The 17,765-nt window shown below is 41.9% G+C and overlaps 1 protein-coding gene across 1 annotated transcript; it reads right to left on the bottom strand.

Annotated features, from left to right (window-relative positions):
- Positions 1-7,834: 7,834 nt before the first annotated feature.
- On the bottom strand, positions 7,835-13,026 carry LOC124026983 (zona pellucida sperm-binding protein 4-like). Its single transcript, XM_046339568.1, has 12 exons — positions 12,690-13,026; positions 12,496-12,614; positions 12,185-12,401; positions 10,378-10,500; positions 10,127-10,299; positions 9,930-10,039; positions 9,467-9,615; positions 9,167-9,344; positions 8,470-8,605; positions 8,235-8,314; positions 8,014-8,070; positions 7,835-7,922 (listed from the first exon to the last, which is right to left on the bottom strand). The coding sequence occupies exons 1-12, from the start codon at positions 12,709-12,711 to the stop codon at positions 7,886-7,888; spliced, it is 1,401 nt and encodes a 466-aa protein (XP_046195524.1). The 5' UTR covers positions 12,712-13,026; the 3' UTR covers positions 7,835-7,885.
- Between the last annotated feature and the right edge of the window lie 4,739 nt (positions 13,027-17,765).

Genomic DNA, 17,765 nt, shown 5'->3' with positions numbered 1-17,765 from the left:
GTTAAAAAATATATATATATTTGCAATGATTTTATGACAACCTTCCAACACCAGAACCTAACTACCAGAACAGCAAGGAAAATCATCCATCTTCACCAGCTCACCATCTCTACCCTATTAATATGAATTCATGCTTATAATTGTTTTCATCTTGTTTACCTAGTGACTGGTCTTGCAGACTCTAGTGTGGTTACAGGCGATTCTGCAGTTAGTGGTTTTGTCATAAAGTGTTGTTGGAGATTTTGTAATGGTTGTAGGCATCGTAGCTGATTTAGTTGAGGTTGGAATTTCAGTCCGGAAGGTTACACCTCCAGTACTTGATAGTGAATGTGTTCTTGTGGTTGTCATGTTCAGTGATGGTGTGATAACTGTTACAAACTTTGTTATTGTTGTAACAGTTGTAATATTTGTTGTGGTGATAGGAAACATTGTTTTTGTTGGAGCTGCTGTTGTCACATAAGAAAATGTAGATGTCAGAGTACTTTATATACACTGGAGGAAGTTGTTGAACCAGTTATGAGAACTAAAGCAGCATTTGGTGTTGTCGGCCCTTCAGTTCCTGTACTGAAAGTAGTTGCATTTGATGTGGTTGTTGATCTTTCAAAGGTTGATATACAGTGAGCACCATAATTCATTGAAGAGTGACCATTTTTATTGTTATTTCGGTTCTGTACTCTAGCACTTTGAGTTTGAAAGGATACAATAACAATGATGGTGAAGTGCAGACTGTCAGCTTTAATTTTAGAGTATTTTTATACATATCAGAGGAACCGTTAAGAAATGACAGCACCTTTTGTTCATGGTCCCCGCATTTTAAGCTACTACAAGTATTTGTTGAATTGGCTTCACAGATGTGTGTCGTTAGGCAGGTGTATTCATTTGTGTCGTTAGTGAATGCAGGAGAGCTGTTGATGAACAGTATTGATTCTAGACTTTGCTATTGCCTTTAGAGGTTGTTGTTGGGGTGTGACAACATGAGGAAGACAGCAGGTCTTCAGGTGTCGATGCAAATAAACTGTCCGTCATAAGGCTCAGAAATGAAACTCAATCAATCAGGAACATTGCAAAAACCCTGGGCATGCCCAAGTCAACAGTTTGGTTCATCATTAAAAAGAAAAAAAACAACCGGTGAACTCAATTATGTCAAAGAACCCAGTAGACTGAGGAAGACCACTGTAGTGGATGACCGGAGAGTACTCTCTATGGTGAAGAAAACCCCGCTGACAACACCCCAACAGATCAAAAACACTCTGCTGGATGCAGGTGTAAATGTGTCAAAGTCTACCATACGTAGAAGACTACACCAGCAGGACCACAGAGGGTAGACTACAAGATACAAACCACTGATAAGCCTGAAGAACAGAAAGGTGAGATTACAGTTTGTTAAAAAGCACCTACAAAGCACCTAAAAGAGCCCCAAGAACTATGGAAAAAAGTATTGTGGACAGATGAGACAAAGATTAACATGTACCAGAAAGAGGAAAGTGTGGGAAAAAAAAGACATGCCCACGATCCAAAGCATACCACCCACGATCCAAAGCATACCACCCACGATCCAAAGCATACCACCCACGATCCAAAGCATACCACCTCATCCGTGAAACATGATGGAGGGGGTGTTATGACTTGGGCCTTTATGGCTGCCAGTGGAACAGGCTCACTACAGAAATATTTTATCTGCTCAGATAAAACCAAATGCCTCCAAACTCATTGAACAGCACTTCAGCATGCAACAAGACAATAACCCTAAACATACTGCTAGAGCAACAAAGGGTTCTACAAGCAGGAACTGTAGATGGCTGCAGTACAGGCCTGGCAGAGCATCACCAGGGAAGATACCCAGCATCTGGTGATGTCGATTCATCGCAGACTTCAAGCAGTCACTGTCCAATGTTTTTTGATTCCCGAAAATGGAGGGGGAGAGACCATGTACAAAATCTTCTATAATTTCTAAACGGTTCATCCGACATGTATGAAAATACCCTCAAATTAAATCTGACAGTCTGCACTTCACCCTCATTGTCATTGTATCCTTTCAAACTCAAAGTGCTAGAGTACAGAACCAAAATAACAAAAAAACATGGTCACTGTCCAATGAATTATGGTGCTCACTGTAGTTGAGGCAGTATTTGTTGTGAGCTGAGTTACTTCTGCTGTTGTACTTCCAGATGTTGACCTAGTTGTCACTTTTGTAGGAAAATGTGTTGGACATTTTCAGATTTGTGGAAGGAATTGTCCCTCTCGGTGTAGCTGTTGTGGAAACTGTAAATTTTGGATTTGCTGAAGCTGTAGAGGTTGGGGTGGTATGGACATTTGCTGTTGTAAGTTTTAGATAAACTCTCAGGTGTTTGTTGTAGTTGTTTGAGAGAAGGTTGTTGGAGTGTAAGAGAGTATTAGATTTCTCAATTTGCCTTATAGTTGCCAGTGTAAACTTTGCATTGGATGAAGTTGTTGAGACATGTTTTGTGAAGATTTGAGGAGTATTTGATGTCAATGTCAACACTTCAGTTGTGGTGCTGATAGTAGCTGTATTGTGTGTGGCTGTGGAACTGCCAATTGTACTCTGAAATATTGATCTTGTTGAAGGAGTATTTGTTGTCCCCTGCTGTTATACTTCCAGATGTTGGCCTTGTTGTCAATGTTGTAGGAACATATGTTGTGAGAGTTTGTGGAGGTGGAAGCCCTAACTTTGGTTGTTCTTACTTCTGGAGCAGTAGAGGAAATGATGGTATATGTTTCAGCAGGGTTTGTAGAAGAAAATTTGCCTGTGCAATGATGGTTGTTAGTAGATCAGAACTAGTTCTCATGGCTCGCTCGTCCCTCTGCAACAGACATAATGTGGTGAGCAATATGCTTGGAACGTCAAATACCAATATAAATCACAGTATCGAATAGCAATACATATAGAACCGTGAGAATCACAATACATATCGTATTGACACCTAAGTATAGTTATAATATATTGTGAGGTCCCTGCTCTATACTTGTTCTTCAAGTGTATTAATAGGAAAACCCACAAGCACATGACTGTTATTGTGGCAAGAAAGTGAAGTCTTAGGCACTCAATCTAATCCAAATACCCTGGTGTCCTATTTTATGTGCTGGTGTTTTTGCTACCCAGCCTGGTCTAATAGACCAGATGAAGCATAGAAAACGTATATCCGGGACACCCAAATTAATATCTTACGTTTGGTATAGTTAAGGCAAAAACTAAAGTAGGGTGGTTGGTCGGGAGGATGTATAACGCAAAACGTCTATTAACCCAAAGGTTGCAAGTTCAAATCTCATCACAGACAACTTTAGCATTTTATCTAATTAGAAACCTGGCAACTACTTGGCCTGTCAGCTAACCCTTCCCCTTACCTCAACCCTTTAACCTAACTCCAAAACTTTACCCTAACTAACATTAGCCAGCTGCCTAGAATTCATTAAAGATCAAACGTTTAGCAAACTCGTAAAACATACATTTAGCAAATTTGTAACATATATACGAAATGGGTGATGGACATCCACAAATTAATACATACCATACAAAACGTAACATATCATACTATATGAAGTCTTGGATTTATGTACAGAATAACATCAAATGCTCTGAGACTAGGTTGAGCTACCATGTCAGTTCTTGCTACTCTTGTGACCTAGAAGGGTTGGAGAAGTGAAAGCACTAGCCTAGGCATGTCAGGCTAGGATTTGATCAAGTCCTTCTGAATCTGAGATGGAACAAAAGTGGCAGAAAATTGAGGTTGTGGTGGCAGCTACATTTGGGTGTGGGAGAAGAGTTACAGGGTGTGTTAAGTGGTGATGTCCCATCCTTTCAGGTTGTTGGCATGAAGTAGGAATAAATAGTGGAGTAGGGTAGTGTTATTTTTAGTTTGTGAGTGTAGTGTATTTGTTTATTTATTCTTTCAATCATAGTATAAGGGAGTTGTTGTTCTCCAGTCTAGAAGGAGGCTGTATTGCAACATATTGGATGCCAACCACTGTTAAACCTCATGGAAGAACAATTCTTTGGGCAAACCTGAAAGAACTGGCCAGACAATGGTTTCAAGTGGTTTCTCTCATCAACACAAATTCGATGGAGCAGCTATTATCAACATGGTGACATTCAACCATACGTGTCAACCGGAATATAGCGAAGAGGATTCAAAACAAGGAGATGAATTTAACAAACGTTAGAAGCTCAGCTCCAGCCAGCATCAGGAGTAAACTGGACACATGACATTTAATGCTTTTTTCCTGAAACAAACAAGTTCATTGCATCTGCCGCGGAGCCCAGTTTCATGTTTGCCGTAATTTGAGTTGTGAAAAAACAGCCCTTATTTTAGTGCATTTTCACCCTGCCAGCTCCTATTGGTTCATCTGAGCACCAACTCGCCTTCTGAGCAACGTTCTATTCCCAGCCCACTGTTCTGTCAATGCCCGCTTCGCTATTGTTGGTAATAAGATATGCCCTCGTTAGACTCTTTTGCTTAACTCAAGTAACGTATTAACAAAGTAACAGCTAGTTGGTGAGCACGCTCACTATTCACCTAGGTACACATTATGACCAATAGTGCTAATGATGGCTGGTTCATGGCCATTAACATTTTCTGGTCAAGGTTAACCATATTTACTTTCAGAAAAGGTGTAAACCTAAACAAGACGCATGTCCCTGTACTTTTGCAAGATGTTGCCGATTTAAACTGCCAGGAGATGTTTGTTTTTTGGACAATTTGATGTTTGTAAATAGCTGCTGGTTAATTTGATGTGGGTCAAACGCTAATTCGTGGGTAGGGTAGCCTAGAACACCTGTTGTAATGTTACTATAATGGTATTTACTACAACAGCATTTTGATGATGGGGGGGGGGGTTAATCAAAAATAATTGCATAGGTTACCATGTTTAGTTATTTTATATGTATTATTGCAAGGCAGAACACCTGATAAACAAGCTTCATTTACATTTTTTAAATGTGGTTTAAACTGGGTGTGACCAAGTAACCTATGTGAAAGTCCAGCAATTGGCTGGGATAGGTGGGGCAGGTTTGAGACTGATCTCAGGAATTAATAAGAAAATCAGTTCCTCAGCTGCTTCACTGTCTTTATGTGAATTAACTTATTTGCTAAATATTTCCAATAGATGGCAGCGTAAGACCACGAAGCATCAGTTATAGGCTTTGCAGCAATATGATTGCCATAAAATAGCATGCAACCAAAGACTGTCCGATGATTTTCTAAAATGGTCACTCACTACTTTACAGGTAACCATCTCTTATTAGGCCAGTGTTGCTTTTGGGAGAGAAGAGGGAGAAAAAACCCAGCCAAATAGACAGGTGGGCTAACAACCCTAGTAGACATGCATTAAACAAACATGCTTCTTTTAACAATAAAACTGGCCTTCTTTGAGGATCTGGAGCATCAGCATTTGTGGGTTCGATTACAGCCTCAAAATGTCCAGAGACAAAGAGCTTTTCTGAAACTCGTCAGTCTATTCTTGTTCTGAGAAATTGCCAAGAAACTGAAGAGCTCCTACAACGCTGTGTACTACTCCCTTCATAGAACAGCAAACTGTCTAACCAGAATAGAAAGAGTGGGAGGCCCCGGTCAACAAGTACATTAGTGTGTCTAGTTTGAGAGAGACACCTCAAGTCAACTGGCAGCTTCATTCAATATTACCTGCAAAAGTCTGAACGCCAACAGTGAGGCGACTCCGGGGTGCTGGCCTTCAAGGCAGAGTTATTTTGTGCGGTGTGTGTTCTTTTGCCCATCTTAATCTTTATTGGCCAGTTAGATAGTTGCAAAGAGAGCCATCTCTGACTAAAAGGCCAGCATCCCGCAGTCACCTCTCCACCGACGTTCAGACCGGTGTTTTGCAGGTACTATTTAATGAAGCTGCCAGTTGAGGATATGCGAGGCTTCGGTTTTTGGCATTAATACATGTCACATAGTTTGCAAATTTAAAACATTGAGTTTGAAGCCCCATACAAACACAGTCTCTTGTTTTAAGGCAGTAGCCTTCATTTCTCAGAACACGAAGACTGACGAGTTTCAGAAGAAAGGTCGACATTACAGGCTCAATCAAACCCACAAATGCTGACGCTCAACTAGTCTAAAGGCAATTATAGTGCATCTTTAAATCAGAACAGTTTGCAATTGTTAGCACAACTGAAAGGGTTTAATGATCAAGCAGCTGATCCAAGTTTAGCATAAAAACGCTAACGTGCCTCTAGATATTCTTCTATAAATTTAAAAAAGCCGTTTCCAGCAACAGTCATTTACAACGTCTACATTGTATTTCAACGGACAAGTGCGTTGCTTTAAAAACGTGGACAATTAAGTGACCAAACTTCTGAATGGTAGTATACATTTAAAATATGTTGGTAGTTAAGGGGTTATAGTTACGAGAGGAAAGACTAGATTGTAAACTGATTAAAATTCAAAAACGCCACCCTGGCATCTTTAGCTGTCGATACGATTTGGAAATGCGAAGCTGAAACACAAAATCAATTTCCACAGGCAAAATGGGCTATTTCATAAAAATGTGCTTTAGTCTTCATTTAAGGCTAGCAGTGTGGTTAAATCAAGTTGCTTGAAGAAACGGGCAGGGTTTGTGACCGAGGTAACCTAAATCACCCCATTTGCAGGTTCACAAGCACCTCTGCCATATGCACAAATGTCCCAATGCTGAGGGAGTGTAAGTTATTACTTATGTAGGGGGCTAATTAGACACAATTAACAAGCAAGGCTGCAGGCTCAAGCAAAGCACTATCCCAACACTCATCCCAATATGTTTAGAGTTTGACAATATTCATACAAAATAATTGAAAGGTGTGCATAATGACAACACATGCGTGTCTGAGACTTCACACAAATTCTCCCAATTTGAGATGTTTTCCAAGCTATAAACAAGTTAAATTGCATCACTGAAGTCAGTGTATTCCCAAGTTCATCGTTTAGTGATCACCGCGCAACTGAAAGTCAACTTCGGAATTGTCAGCAACACATGACAACAGCAATTTAGTAGGGTCTGGTTTGGGACTCATCGTGAGCTTCTTGGTCCATATGAAGTATTGTTTGTGTGCAGGTGTGACGCAATGTCACCAGGGGTAAATGGGGAGGGGTGTCTTCCTTGAGACAATAGCATCCCAAAACTAATGTTTACTCAACCTGAAAGTTAGAACCAGAATTGTCAATTCGACAGTAAGTTTAGCCCCTCCAAGTGAATACACCCCTGAATGTCCAATAGATGGTTATTTGCTAATGTTATACATTGAGTAAATGGTGTGTTGCTAAACAACTGTTTGCTAAGGTCTTTGTATAATGACTACACCAATCCAGGAAGGGCTGTCAAAAGCTACTGAAGTTAAATGAACATGAGCTGACGGGAGGCACTGCCTTGCACAGGTCCTTGTTTCCCCAAAACATCTTAAGGCTAAATGTATTAGTATCCTATGGTTAATGTGAATTTAGTCTTAAGCCGCTTTTAGGAAACCGTATCTAGAGAGTCACTTAGCACAGAAAACCCAGACCGGGAATGATTAGCATTGTTGACAGTGCCTTGGTATAATGTCCTTGAAAACAGACAAATCCCTCTAGGCTGCATCAAAATGCACACATGAGTCTGTCACCAAACAGCCAAGTCACCACAAAAATTGATGTTGTGAAGACACCTGCCATACGCACAATTTTACCAAAGCTGACAATTACAAAGGTGTAGAGGCTACAGTAATTAGTTACGTGGCCCAAGTCAGGTACGCTGCAGAGCAAACCAGTATACAATTTCACAAAATAGGTTAAAAAGCAGACCTAAGTCTCATTACAATAAATACAACTCAGTTAAATAGGCAAGATTTAAAAAAATATTTAATATGCATTAGTCAAATTACCACATTTCTTTAGCATGTTCAAGCATCAGATTTGTCACCCTGTAGATTGTCAGACCTGGAAAAACAAAATAGGTGTGAAAGATAGAAGTGCTCCTATTTAAGCAAGTTACTTTCAAATCTGGGAACAAAAGATATGCAAGACTCACCTTTTATTTAAAGCAGCACTCTTCTCAGTTATTTTATTTAGAGCACATGTAGTAGATCTGGTGGGGAGAAATTAAGTGAGATTAAATACTAACTAAACAATTAATGTGACAAAATGTAAAGAAATGAAGGCCAACTACAGTTCACTTTTCTGGTACATCAGTCACCATGTGACAATAAACCAATCCAGGGAATCAAGATGCAAGTCCCCAGTCTTCCTCACCTCCTAATTCCATCAAAACAGCGCTCTTCACAAGTTTTTTCTGTGGGCATACACACTTCAGTAGAGCACATGAAGTAGATCTGTTGAGGAGGAATGAAGTGAGATTCAATACCAACTAAACATGTTTGACTTTGTGCAGCTCAAAAATATAAAAGTTGCACACAATAGAACGAGCTTTTGAAAGCCTCATTCAACAATCAAGGTGTGAATCCCAGTCCATATTCTGCTTCCTCACCTCCTCATCCAGATACTTGTTGGTCTGTTGATCCATGAACTGGAATGCTTGGACCATGAAGCGACGCTGGTGGCGGTTCTGGGGCAGGTTGCTGAATTTAAGGATGGAGACATTGGGGTCCTGAGGGTTGGCACACCTAGAAGTGAGAAATTGATAGAGAACTCAAAGACAACTTCCTCTTGGCAGCGCAAGGCCCTCAAACTAGAAGGCTCTGGAACTCATAGGGTAAGAGTTGAATATCCTTGGTATAAGGAGTTGAGTCACAAAATGGCTGTCATGTTTTGGCTACGGAAAGGGCAAAGTTAAAACAAAAGGGATCCTTTAGGATTTTGGCAATGAGACACTTTATCTACTTTTGATAGAGATGAACTTAAATACCATTTGTCTGCCCCTATGGCCAATATGAAGGAAGTGATTGGTAGTGTCATTAGCCAAAGCTAGCAGATACCTAGTCTTCATTGTGCCAAAGCTGGTTAGAAAATTCCTTCAACTGCATACAGACAAACAGAGCCACAAATTGACCTGACTCTGGGTAAGTACATAAAGGGACTCATTGCCAAAATTAAGAGAACATTGGAGTCCATCCATCTCAGCCTCTAATAAAAGCCAATGGCTGTTCAAGAACAAGGTGGCCCACCAATATGTCATCTACAGTACGTTAGGCAAATCAGTCACACCAAGTCATTGCAGTGCTTACCCTTCGTGAATGAGCACCAGAACATTCTTGGCAGAGCGGGGATAAGCCAGACAGTAGTTGACCAAAAGTGTCGCCTCTGGATTTGGAGAAGTCAGACGAACTTCTAGATACACAAGTTTACCCAGGAAGAGACGCAGGGGCTGATGGTGCCGTTTGAGGTACTTGGTATAGGTTTTGTCTGGTGGGGGAGGTAAAAGAGCAATTTAAGCATTGGGCTTGTCAGCAATGTAAAGTATCCGCAACAATGGGACAGTAAACATTATGTTCCGGCCATTGCGTGTTTACATGTCAGCCAGATACCTTCAGCAATCCTGAGTTCGACACCAAACAGTCCCTTGGATGTCACCTTTGAAGGGAATGTTACACTGGGGCTTTTCACCATGTAGCCCACACTCGCCACTGACGGCACGGTACCCAGCGTTTTAGGGTAGCGGCACTCAACCATGACTCTGGAGATGAACATAGGGGGGGGGGGGGTACTAGTCAATCTCAGCAGGTGCATTTAATGATTCCTCAATTAGTGAGATTAAAATTACATTCTGAAAGTGCCAAGTATTCGTGGCATTTGCAACAGCAATGTTTGAAGTTATACACTGAGAGCTAATTAACTGGTGAATCAGCTCAATATATAGGAACACTAGGACAGAGGCATATAGCAAAGACAGAAATCTACAAGGTGTAGACATTGAGATGTTCATTAAACACCAAACTGAAGAACCTGTCCAATAAGCAATGTTACATTTTGCAACAAACAAAATGTGACATCTGAATTACCTGCGGGGGGTTGTCTCTGGATATTATGCCATACTTCAGGTTAAGGGTTCGAACGGCCGTCTGTACCTCTGCTGTGTAGATCACGGTATTGCCAATTTCCTAATTAAGATCAAAACAATAAAGTAATTGTGTGGATCAACAAGAACCAGGAGGATTCCAGAAGCCGTAATATTCTTGTCCACTTACATATGAGCGAGTTCCACATTCAGTGACTGAGAACTTGAAGACCACAAACTTATCAGTGACAATGACTGGGCCACAGCTAGACTTCCCAGCTACCACAGGTTTGGTGGGAGTCACAGGGAAAGTAGTGAGGTTATGGTGAACGGCAAAGATAAACTGATGGTCTGCAGTGCACTCTGGGGAGGGAGAGCGGTACACATCAGTCCTCACTATTCAAAGCCAAACATCATCTTGCCCCGTGAAAGAGTATTTACCATCCATTGGGTAGAAGCAGGCGGAAGTTGCCGAATCCACACAGCAACCCATCACCAAACACTTGGAAGACGAGATTCCAGTGAAACCACAAGCCAAGTGCTGGTTCTGGGGAATACTGCAGCCTGAAATACAAAAAACATTGGAAGTGAGGATCAGTAGCCAATGAATTATACTTCAGAAAAAAAAGTTACATGTAGTGTCAGTCCCATGTTTCATGAGCTGAAAGCACACACACAATTGTTCCATTTGTGAAGAAAGCTACTTCTGTGCACAATTGTGTTTACATCCCTGTTAGTCATTATTTATCCTTTGCCAAGATATTTCATCCACCTGAGGCACAGCAAGAAGCTTATTGGGTTGTGCCGTGGCAGAGATCTTTGTGGCCTATACTCGGCCTTGTCTCAGGATGGTAAGTTGGTGGTTGAAGATATCCCTCGTGGTGTGGGAACTGTGCTTTGGCAAAGTGGCTAGGGTTATATCCTTCCAGTTTGGCCCTGTCCGGGGGAGGAGTCATCGGATGGGACCAGCGTCTCCTGACCCCTCCGGTCTCAGCCTCCAGTATTTATGCTGCAGTAGTGTGTGTCGGGGGCTAGGGTCAGTTTGCTATATCTGGAGTACTTCTCCTGTCCTATCCGGTGTCCTGTGTGAATGTAAGTATGCTCTCTTTCTCAGGACCTGAGTCCTAGGACCATGCCTCAGGTAGTCCTGACATGATGACTCCTTGCGGTCCCCAGTCCACCTTGCCGTGCTGCTGCTCCAGTTGCAACTGTTCTGCCTGTGATTATTATTTGACCATGCTGGTCATTTATGAACATCTTGGCCATGTTCTGTTATAATCTCCACCCGGCACAGCCAGAAGAGGACTAGCCACCCCACATAGCCTGGTTCCTCTAGGTTTTGGCCTGTCTAGGGAGTTTTTCCTAACCACTGTGCTGCTACACCTGCATTGCTTGCTGCTTGGGGTTTTAGGCTGGGTTTCTGTACAGCACTTTCAGATGATGTACAAAGGGCTATATAAATACATTTGATTCATTAAATAGCATGATCAATACACAGGTGCACCTTGTACTGGGTACAATAAAATTTGCAGCTCTGTCACAACACAATGCCACAGATGTCTCAAGTTCAGGGAGCATGCAATTGGCATGCTGACTGCAGAAATGTTCATTACTCTATCATAAGCCACCTCCATTTTAAAAGAATTAGGCAGTGTGCAAACCAGCATCACAACCGCAGACCAGGTTTAACCATGCCAGCCCAGGACCTCCACATCCGTCTTCTTTACCTGTGGGACCGTATGAGACCAGCCACCCAGATAGCTGATGAAAGTAAGGAGTATTTGTAATAAAGCCCTGGTGGGGAAAAACCTTCCTTAGAGTCACTGGAGAGCCAGGCCCAACCAGTGGGCCTATACCCTCCCATTGGCTGTGCCCCTGCCCAGTCACGTGCAATCCATAGACTAGGACCTAAAGTATATCAATTTCAATTGACTGATCACCATATGAACTGTAACTCAGTAAAGTCGGTGCATTTATGTTTGTTCACTAATAGCTGTAAACTCAATGACCAGTGGATAGAAGTCCATCTGAGCACTGGAGTAGATACCAGTTTCAATGGTACCTCTGAAATGGTCAAAATGACCAGGTCTCCAAAAAGCATATCAAGACCAAGTTCATCTTTAGAACGTTCTTAGAAGCATTGTTAAACATTTCACAAAATGCTCCTTTACCGACTGCCTCAGACCACAATAACAGCAAATATTGATGCTTATCCAAAGAAATAGAATAAACGTTTCATGAGACTCACCAGGATATTTGGTGGTATTTTGAGCGCTGGGATTGCGAAGGGTGGGATTAAGACACTTTGAAGGAGGCCCACCATGGGCATTGCGAAGACCATTAGAGAGGGGCAGGTGGACGGTCGAGGACAACGAGGATTTGGGGCTAGCCGCACAGGACACTGTAGAAACATCCATTATGCCAGCTTCATTGACATACAACACCATCAAGGTGTACCGCCCAGCCTGCAGAGTCAGTGGCAAGAAATGGACAATCATTCCAATGACACATTTACACCATTAAATGTATCATTTAAAATTGGAAAGGCAAAAAACCTACCTGACGACTAATGAGGCAGCCTGAAAAGCGGACAGTTAAGGCGTTCTGATATTGTCCTCGATTTAAGGAGTATCCACAGGATTCCGGGGCGTCAAGAACAGAGAGCATACTGTTGGGTCCTGTAGGGAAATTTCAAAAAGTGAGCAAAGTAGCCAAATTGCATTTGATGATCTTCAAACGTATAAATAACTTACCCAAAATCTTGACTTCACTCATTGGACCAGCTGGCAGTGTTACTTTAAACTCATCCTCACCGCACAGAACCGCTAAACTGACTGGGGCAGCTTCGGTAACGGATACCCACTGTTTTGCATCTGATACCTCCTCGAATTGCTCCTGGAATCCACGGTCGGCGTTAAGATCGACATTGTCGGGGTCTCCAAGTTGCACTACAGCCTTGTCTTTGGTATAATTCTCCTCTGTGTCAAGGTCGTGGTGGGCAAAGGTTGCCTCTTCGGAAACGCGCTCCCATCCCGCTGCAAGCAATGCAAAGCAAAGCCAAACCGGGAAAAAAGCAGTGCGCTCCTTTGCCAAGTCATGGTTTCATACAATGCCTCGCCGAATGCTGAAACGGTATGACAGCTGATGTCTCTCCTAGGTATATATAGGAAGTATTTGCAATTGGCTGCACCTTTCTACCAATTGGAACAACGTTACTCTCCATCAGAATATACGTTCTCACAAAATCAACGGTGACATCTGGAGTAAATAATCTATTACCTGCCACTATGTTTGCGTTTACACAGGCAGCCCAGTTCGAATATTAGGTTTGAGTGCTTTAGAGCGGCATACCTTTCTTACCTCCCTCTGAATAGTAATAATACACAATGATCCTAACGTGATTAGACAGGTGAATGCAAGGGATAGCGCCATCCCAAAGCTTTCACTGTCCAGGATTGTCTGTACAGTGCCATGCATATTTTTGATATTGAATGTTATCAGATCTTCAACCAAAACCTAATATTAGATCAAGGGAACCCGATGGAAAAAATAACACAACAATTACATACTTAATTCATTTATTTCATAAATAAAGTTATGCAACACCCAACGCCCCTGTGTAAAAATGTAATTGACCCCTTACACTCAATAACTGGTTGTGCCCCTCCTTCATCTGGAATGACTCCAACAAAACGCTTCCTGTAGTTGTTAATCAGTCTATCACGTCGCTTTAGAGGAATTTTGCTGCTGCAGCTTAGTGACATTTGAAGGTTTTCAAGAATGAACTGCTCATTTCAAGAACTGGCACAATATTTCAATTGGGAAAAGGTCTGAACTTGTACTCGGCCATTCCAATATTCAAATTTGTTGCTTTTTAGCCATTTTCATTTAGATTTGATTGTGTGTTTCGGAGAATGGCCTTCCTTGCATGACCCAGCTGCGCTTCAGTTTCAGCTCACAGACAGATGGCCTGACATTCTCCAGCATAATGATACAGAGCAGAATTCATGGTTCCTTCTATTAAGGCTAGTCGTCTCGGTCCTAAGGCAGCAAAGCATCCCTAAACAATCACACCACCACCATACCACCACCATGCTTGACTGTTGGTATGAGGTTCTTACTGTAGAATGCAGTGTTTGGTTTTCACCACATATAATGTACACTGCCTTCGGAAAGTATTCAGATCCCTTGACTTTTTCAACATTCTGTTAGGTTACAGTTTTTATCATCATTCTACACAAATTACCCCACAATGACAAAGCAAAAACAGAATTTTAGAAACATTTACACAAGTATTCAGACCATTTACAAAGTACTTTCACAAAGCACCTTTGGCAGCAATTACAGTCACGTTTTCTTAGATATGACGCTAAAAGCTTGGCACACCTGTATTGGGGAGTTTCTCCCATTCTTCTCTGCAGATCCTCTCAAGCGCTGTCAGGTTGGATGGGAAGCGTTGCTGCACAAATTTTCAGGTCTCTCCAGAGATGTTCAATCAGGTTCAAGTCCGGTCTCTGGCTGGGCCACTCAAGGACATTCAGACATGTCACAATCCACTCCTGCGTTGTCTTAGCTGTGTGCTTATGGTCGTTGTGAACCTTGACCCCAGTCTGAGGTCCTGAGAGCTCTGAAGCAGGTTTTCATCAAGGATCTATCTGCACTTTGCTCTGTTCATCTTTGCCTCAATCCTGACTAGTTTCCCAGTCTCTACTGCTGATGAATATCCCCACAGCATGATGCTGCCACCACCATGCTTCACTGTAACGATGTTGCCAGAGAATCTTGTTTCTCATGGTCTGAAAGTCTTTTGGTGCCTTTTGGCAAACTCCAAGCGTGCTGTCATGTGCCTTTTACTGCGGTGTGGCTTCTGTCTGGCCTCGCTAACATAAAGACCTGATTGGTGGAATGCTGTAGAGATGCTTGTCCTTCTGGAAGGTTCTACCATCTCCACAGAGGAACTCTAGAGCTCTGTCAGAGTGACCATCGGGTTCTTGGTCACCTCCTGACCAAGGCCCTTCTCCCCCGATTGCTGTTTGGCTGAGCGGCCAGATCTAGGAAGAGTCTTGGTGGTTCCAAACTTCTTCAATTTAAGAATGATAGAGACCACTGTGTTCTTGGGGACCTTCAATGCTGCATAAATGTTTTAGTACCCTTCCCCAGATCTGTCCCTCGACACAATCCTGTCTAAGAGCGCTAAGGAGAATTCCTTCGACCTCATGGTTTAGTTTTTGCATTGTAAACTGTGGAACCTTATATAGACAGGTATGTGTGCCTTTCCAAATCTTGTCCAATCAATTGCATTTCCCACAGGTTGTCTCTAATCAAGTTGTAGAAACATCGCAAGGATGATCAATGGAAACAGGATGCACCTGAACTCAATTTTGAGTCTCAAAGCAAAGGGTCTGAATACTTATGCAAATGTGATTTTTTTATTTTATACAGTCGTGACCAAAAGTTGAGAATGACACAAATATACATTTTCACAAAATCTGTTGCCTCAGTTTGTATGATGGCAGTTTGCATATACTCCAGAATGTTATGAAGAGTGATCAGATGAATTGCAAATTAATTGCAAAGTCGCTCTTTGCCATGCAAATGAACTGAATCCCCCAAAAGCATTTCAGCCCTGCCGCCAAAGGACCAGCTGACATCATGCCAGCGATTCTCTCGTTAACACATGTGTGAGTGTTGACGGGGACAAGGCTGGAGATCACTCTGTCATGCTTATTGAGTTTGAATAACAGACTGGAAGCTTCAAAGGAGGATGATGCTTGGAATCAATGTTCTTCCTCTGTTAATCATGGCTACCTGCAAGGAAACACATGCCGTCATCATTGCTTTGCACAAAAGGGCTTCACAGGCAAGGATATTGCTGTCAGTAAGGTTGCACCTAAATCAACCATTTATCAGATCATCAAGAACTTCAAGGAGAGCGGTTCATTTGTTTTGAAGAAGGCTTCAGGGAGCCCAAAAAAGTCAAGCAAGCGCAAGGACCGTCTCCTAAAGTTGATTCAGCTGCGGGATCGGGGCACCACCAGTACAGAGCTTGCTCAGGAATGGCAGCAGGCAGGTGTGAGTGCATCTGCACGCACAGTGAGGCAAAGACTTTTGGAGGATGGCCTGATGTCAAGAAGGGCAGCAAAGAAGCCACTTCTCTCCAGGAAAAACATCAGGGACAGACTGATATTCTGCAAAAGGTACAGAGATTGGACTGCTGAGGACTGGGGTAAAGTCTCTGATGAATCCCCTTTGGGGCATCTGGAAAAAAGCTTGCCGTCAGAAGACAAGGTGAGCGCTACTATCAGTCCTGTGTCATGCCAACAGTAAAGCATCATGAGACCATTCATGTGTGGGGTTGTTTCTCAGCCAAGGGAATGGTCTCACTCACAATTTTGCCTAGGAACACAGCCATGAATAAAGAATGGTACCAACATATCCTCCGAGAGCATCTTCTCCCAACCATCCAGGAACAGTTTGGTGACGAACAATGCCTTTTCCAGTATGATGGAGCACCTTGCCATAAGGAAAAGGTGATAATTAAGCGGCTCGGGGAACAAAACATTGATATTTTGGGTCCATGGCCAGGATACTCCCCAGACCTTAATCCCATTGAGAACTTGTGGTCAATCCTCAAGAGGCGGGTGGCCAAACAAAAATCCACAAATTCTGACAAACTTCAAGCATTGATTATGCAAGAATTGGCTGCCATCGGTCAGGATGTGGCCCAGAAGTTAATTGACAGCATGCCAGGGCGAATTTCAGGTCTTGAAAAAGAAGGGTCAACACTGCAAATATTGACTCTGCATCAACTTCATGTAATTGTCAATAAAAGCCTTTGATACTTATGAAGTGCTTGTAATTATACTTCAGCATTCCATAGTAACATCTGTCAAAAATATCTAAAGACACTGAAGCAGCAAACGTTGTGGAAATAAATATGTGTCATTCTCAATTTTGGCCACGACTGTACATTTGCAAGAATTAAACAGTTTTTGATTTGTCATTATGGGCTATTGTGTGTAGATTGATGAGGAACAATTTTATTTGATCAATTTTAGAATATGGCTGTAATGTAACAAAATGTGGAAAAAGGGAAGAAGTCTGAATAATTTCCCGAATGCACTTTATATACATTTTGAAAATCCTTAGGTCCTTAATTGAGTGACGAGTTGCCTCTTGATTGTGTTAAGGACAACATCCTCTGTGGGGACATGAGTTTTGAGATGGAACATCAGTGTAATGTAAACCATCACTGTCCCAAATCTTCGAAAAAAATGGAAGACGTCAATTTGAGATTGTTTGTTTAAAAAATATATATTATTTTATGACAAAAATTTGACAAACTTCCAACAAACTTCCAGCATTTGGTGTTGTTGTCGGCCCTTCAGTTCTTGTACTGAAAGTAGTTGCGTTTGATGTGGTTGTTGATCTGTCAAAGGTTGATATACAGTGAGCACCATAATTCATTGAATAGTGACCATTTTTATTGTTATTTTGGTTCTGTACTCTAGCACTTTGAGTTTGAAAGGATACAATAACAATGAAGGTGAGGTGCAAACTGTCAGCTTTAATTTTAGAGTATTTTCATACATATCGGATGAACCGTTTAGAAAGTATAGAAGATTTTGTACATGGTCCCCCCCATATTCGGGCATCAAAAAACATTGGACAGTTTAACATAATGTAGAATAAAGTAATCATTGTAGTTACATTTGCAGTTGTTGCCGAGGTAGGAGCTAAAGTACTGGTCGTCATAATATGAACTGCAGTTGTCGTAGTAGAAGCTACAGTTGTGGTTGTCATAATAGGTGCAGCAGGCATTGTTGTGG

The sequence above is a fragment of the Oncorhynchus gorbuscha genome, unplaced genomic scaffold, assembly GCF_021184085.1.
Source record: "Oncorhynchus gorbuscha isolate QuinsamMale2020 ecotype Even-year unplaced genomic scaffold, OgorEven_v1.0 Un_scaffold_2872, whole genome shotgun sequence".
NCBI classification, from domain to species: Eukaryota; Metazoa; Chordata; class Actinopteri; order Salmoniformes; family Salmonidae; genus Oncorhynchus; species Oncorhynchus gorbuscha.
Note: the sequence above shows the minus strand (reverse complement) of the source record. Positions and strands in the feature narration are given on the sequence as shown.

Coding starts and splice junctions, on each gene's coding strand:
- LOC124026983 (XM_046339568.1), bottom strand. CDS start 12,711: ATGAGTGAAGTCAAGATTTTGG. Junction 10,040..10,126: donor AATGTGGAACTCGCTCATAT/GTAAGTGGACAA, acceptor GATCTTAATTAG/GAAATTGGCAATACCGTGAT. Junction 9,345..9,466: donor CGAACTCAGGATTGCTGAAG/GTATCTGGCTGA, acceptor CTCCCCCACCAG/ACAAAACCTATACCAAGTAC.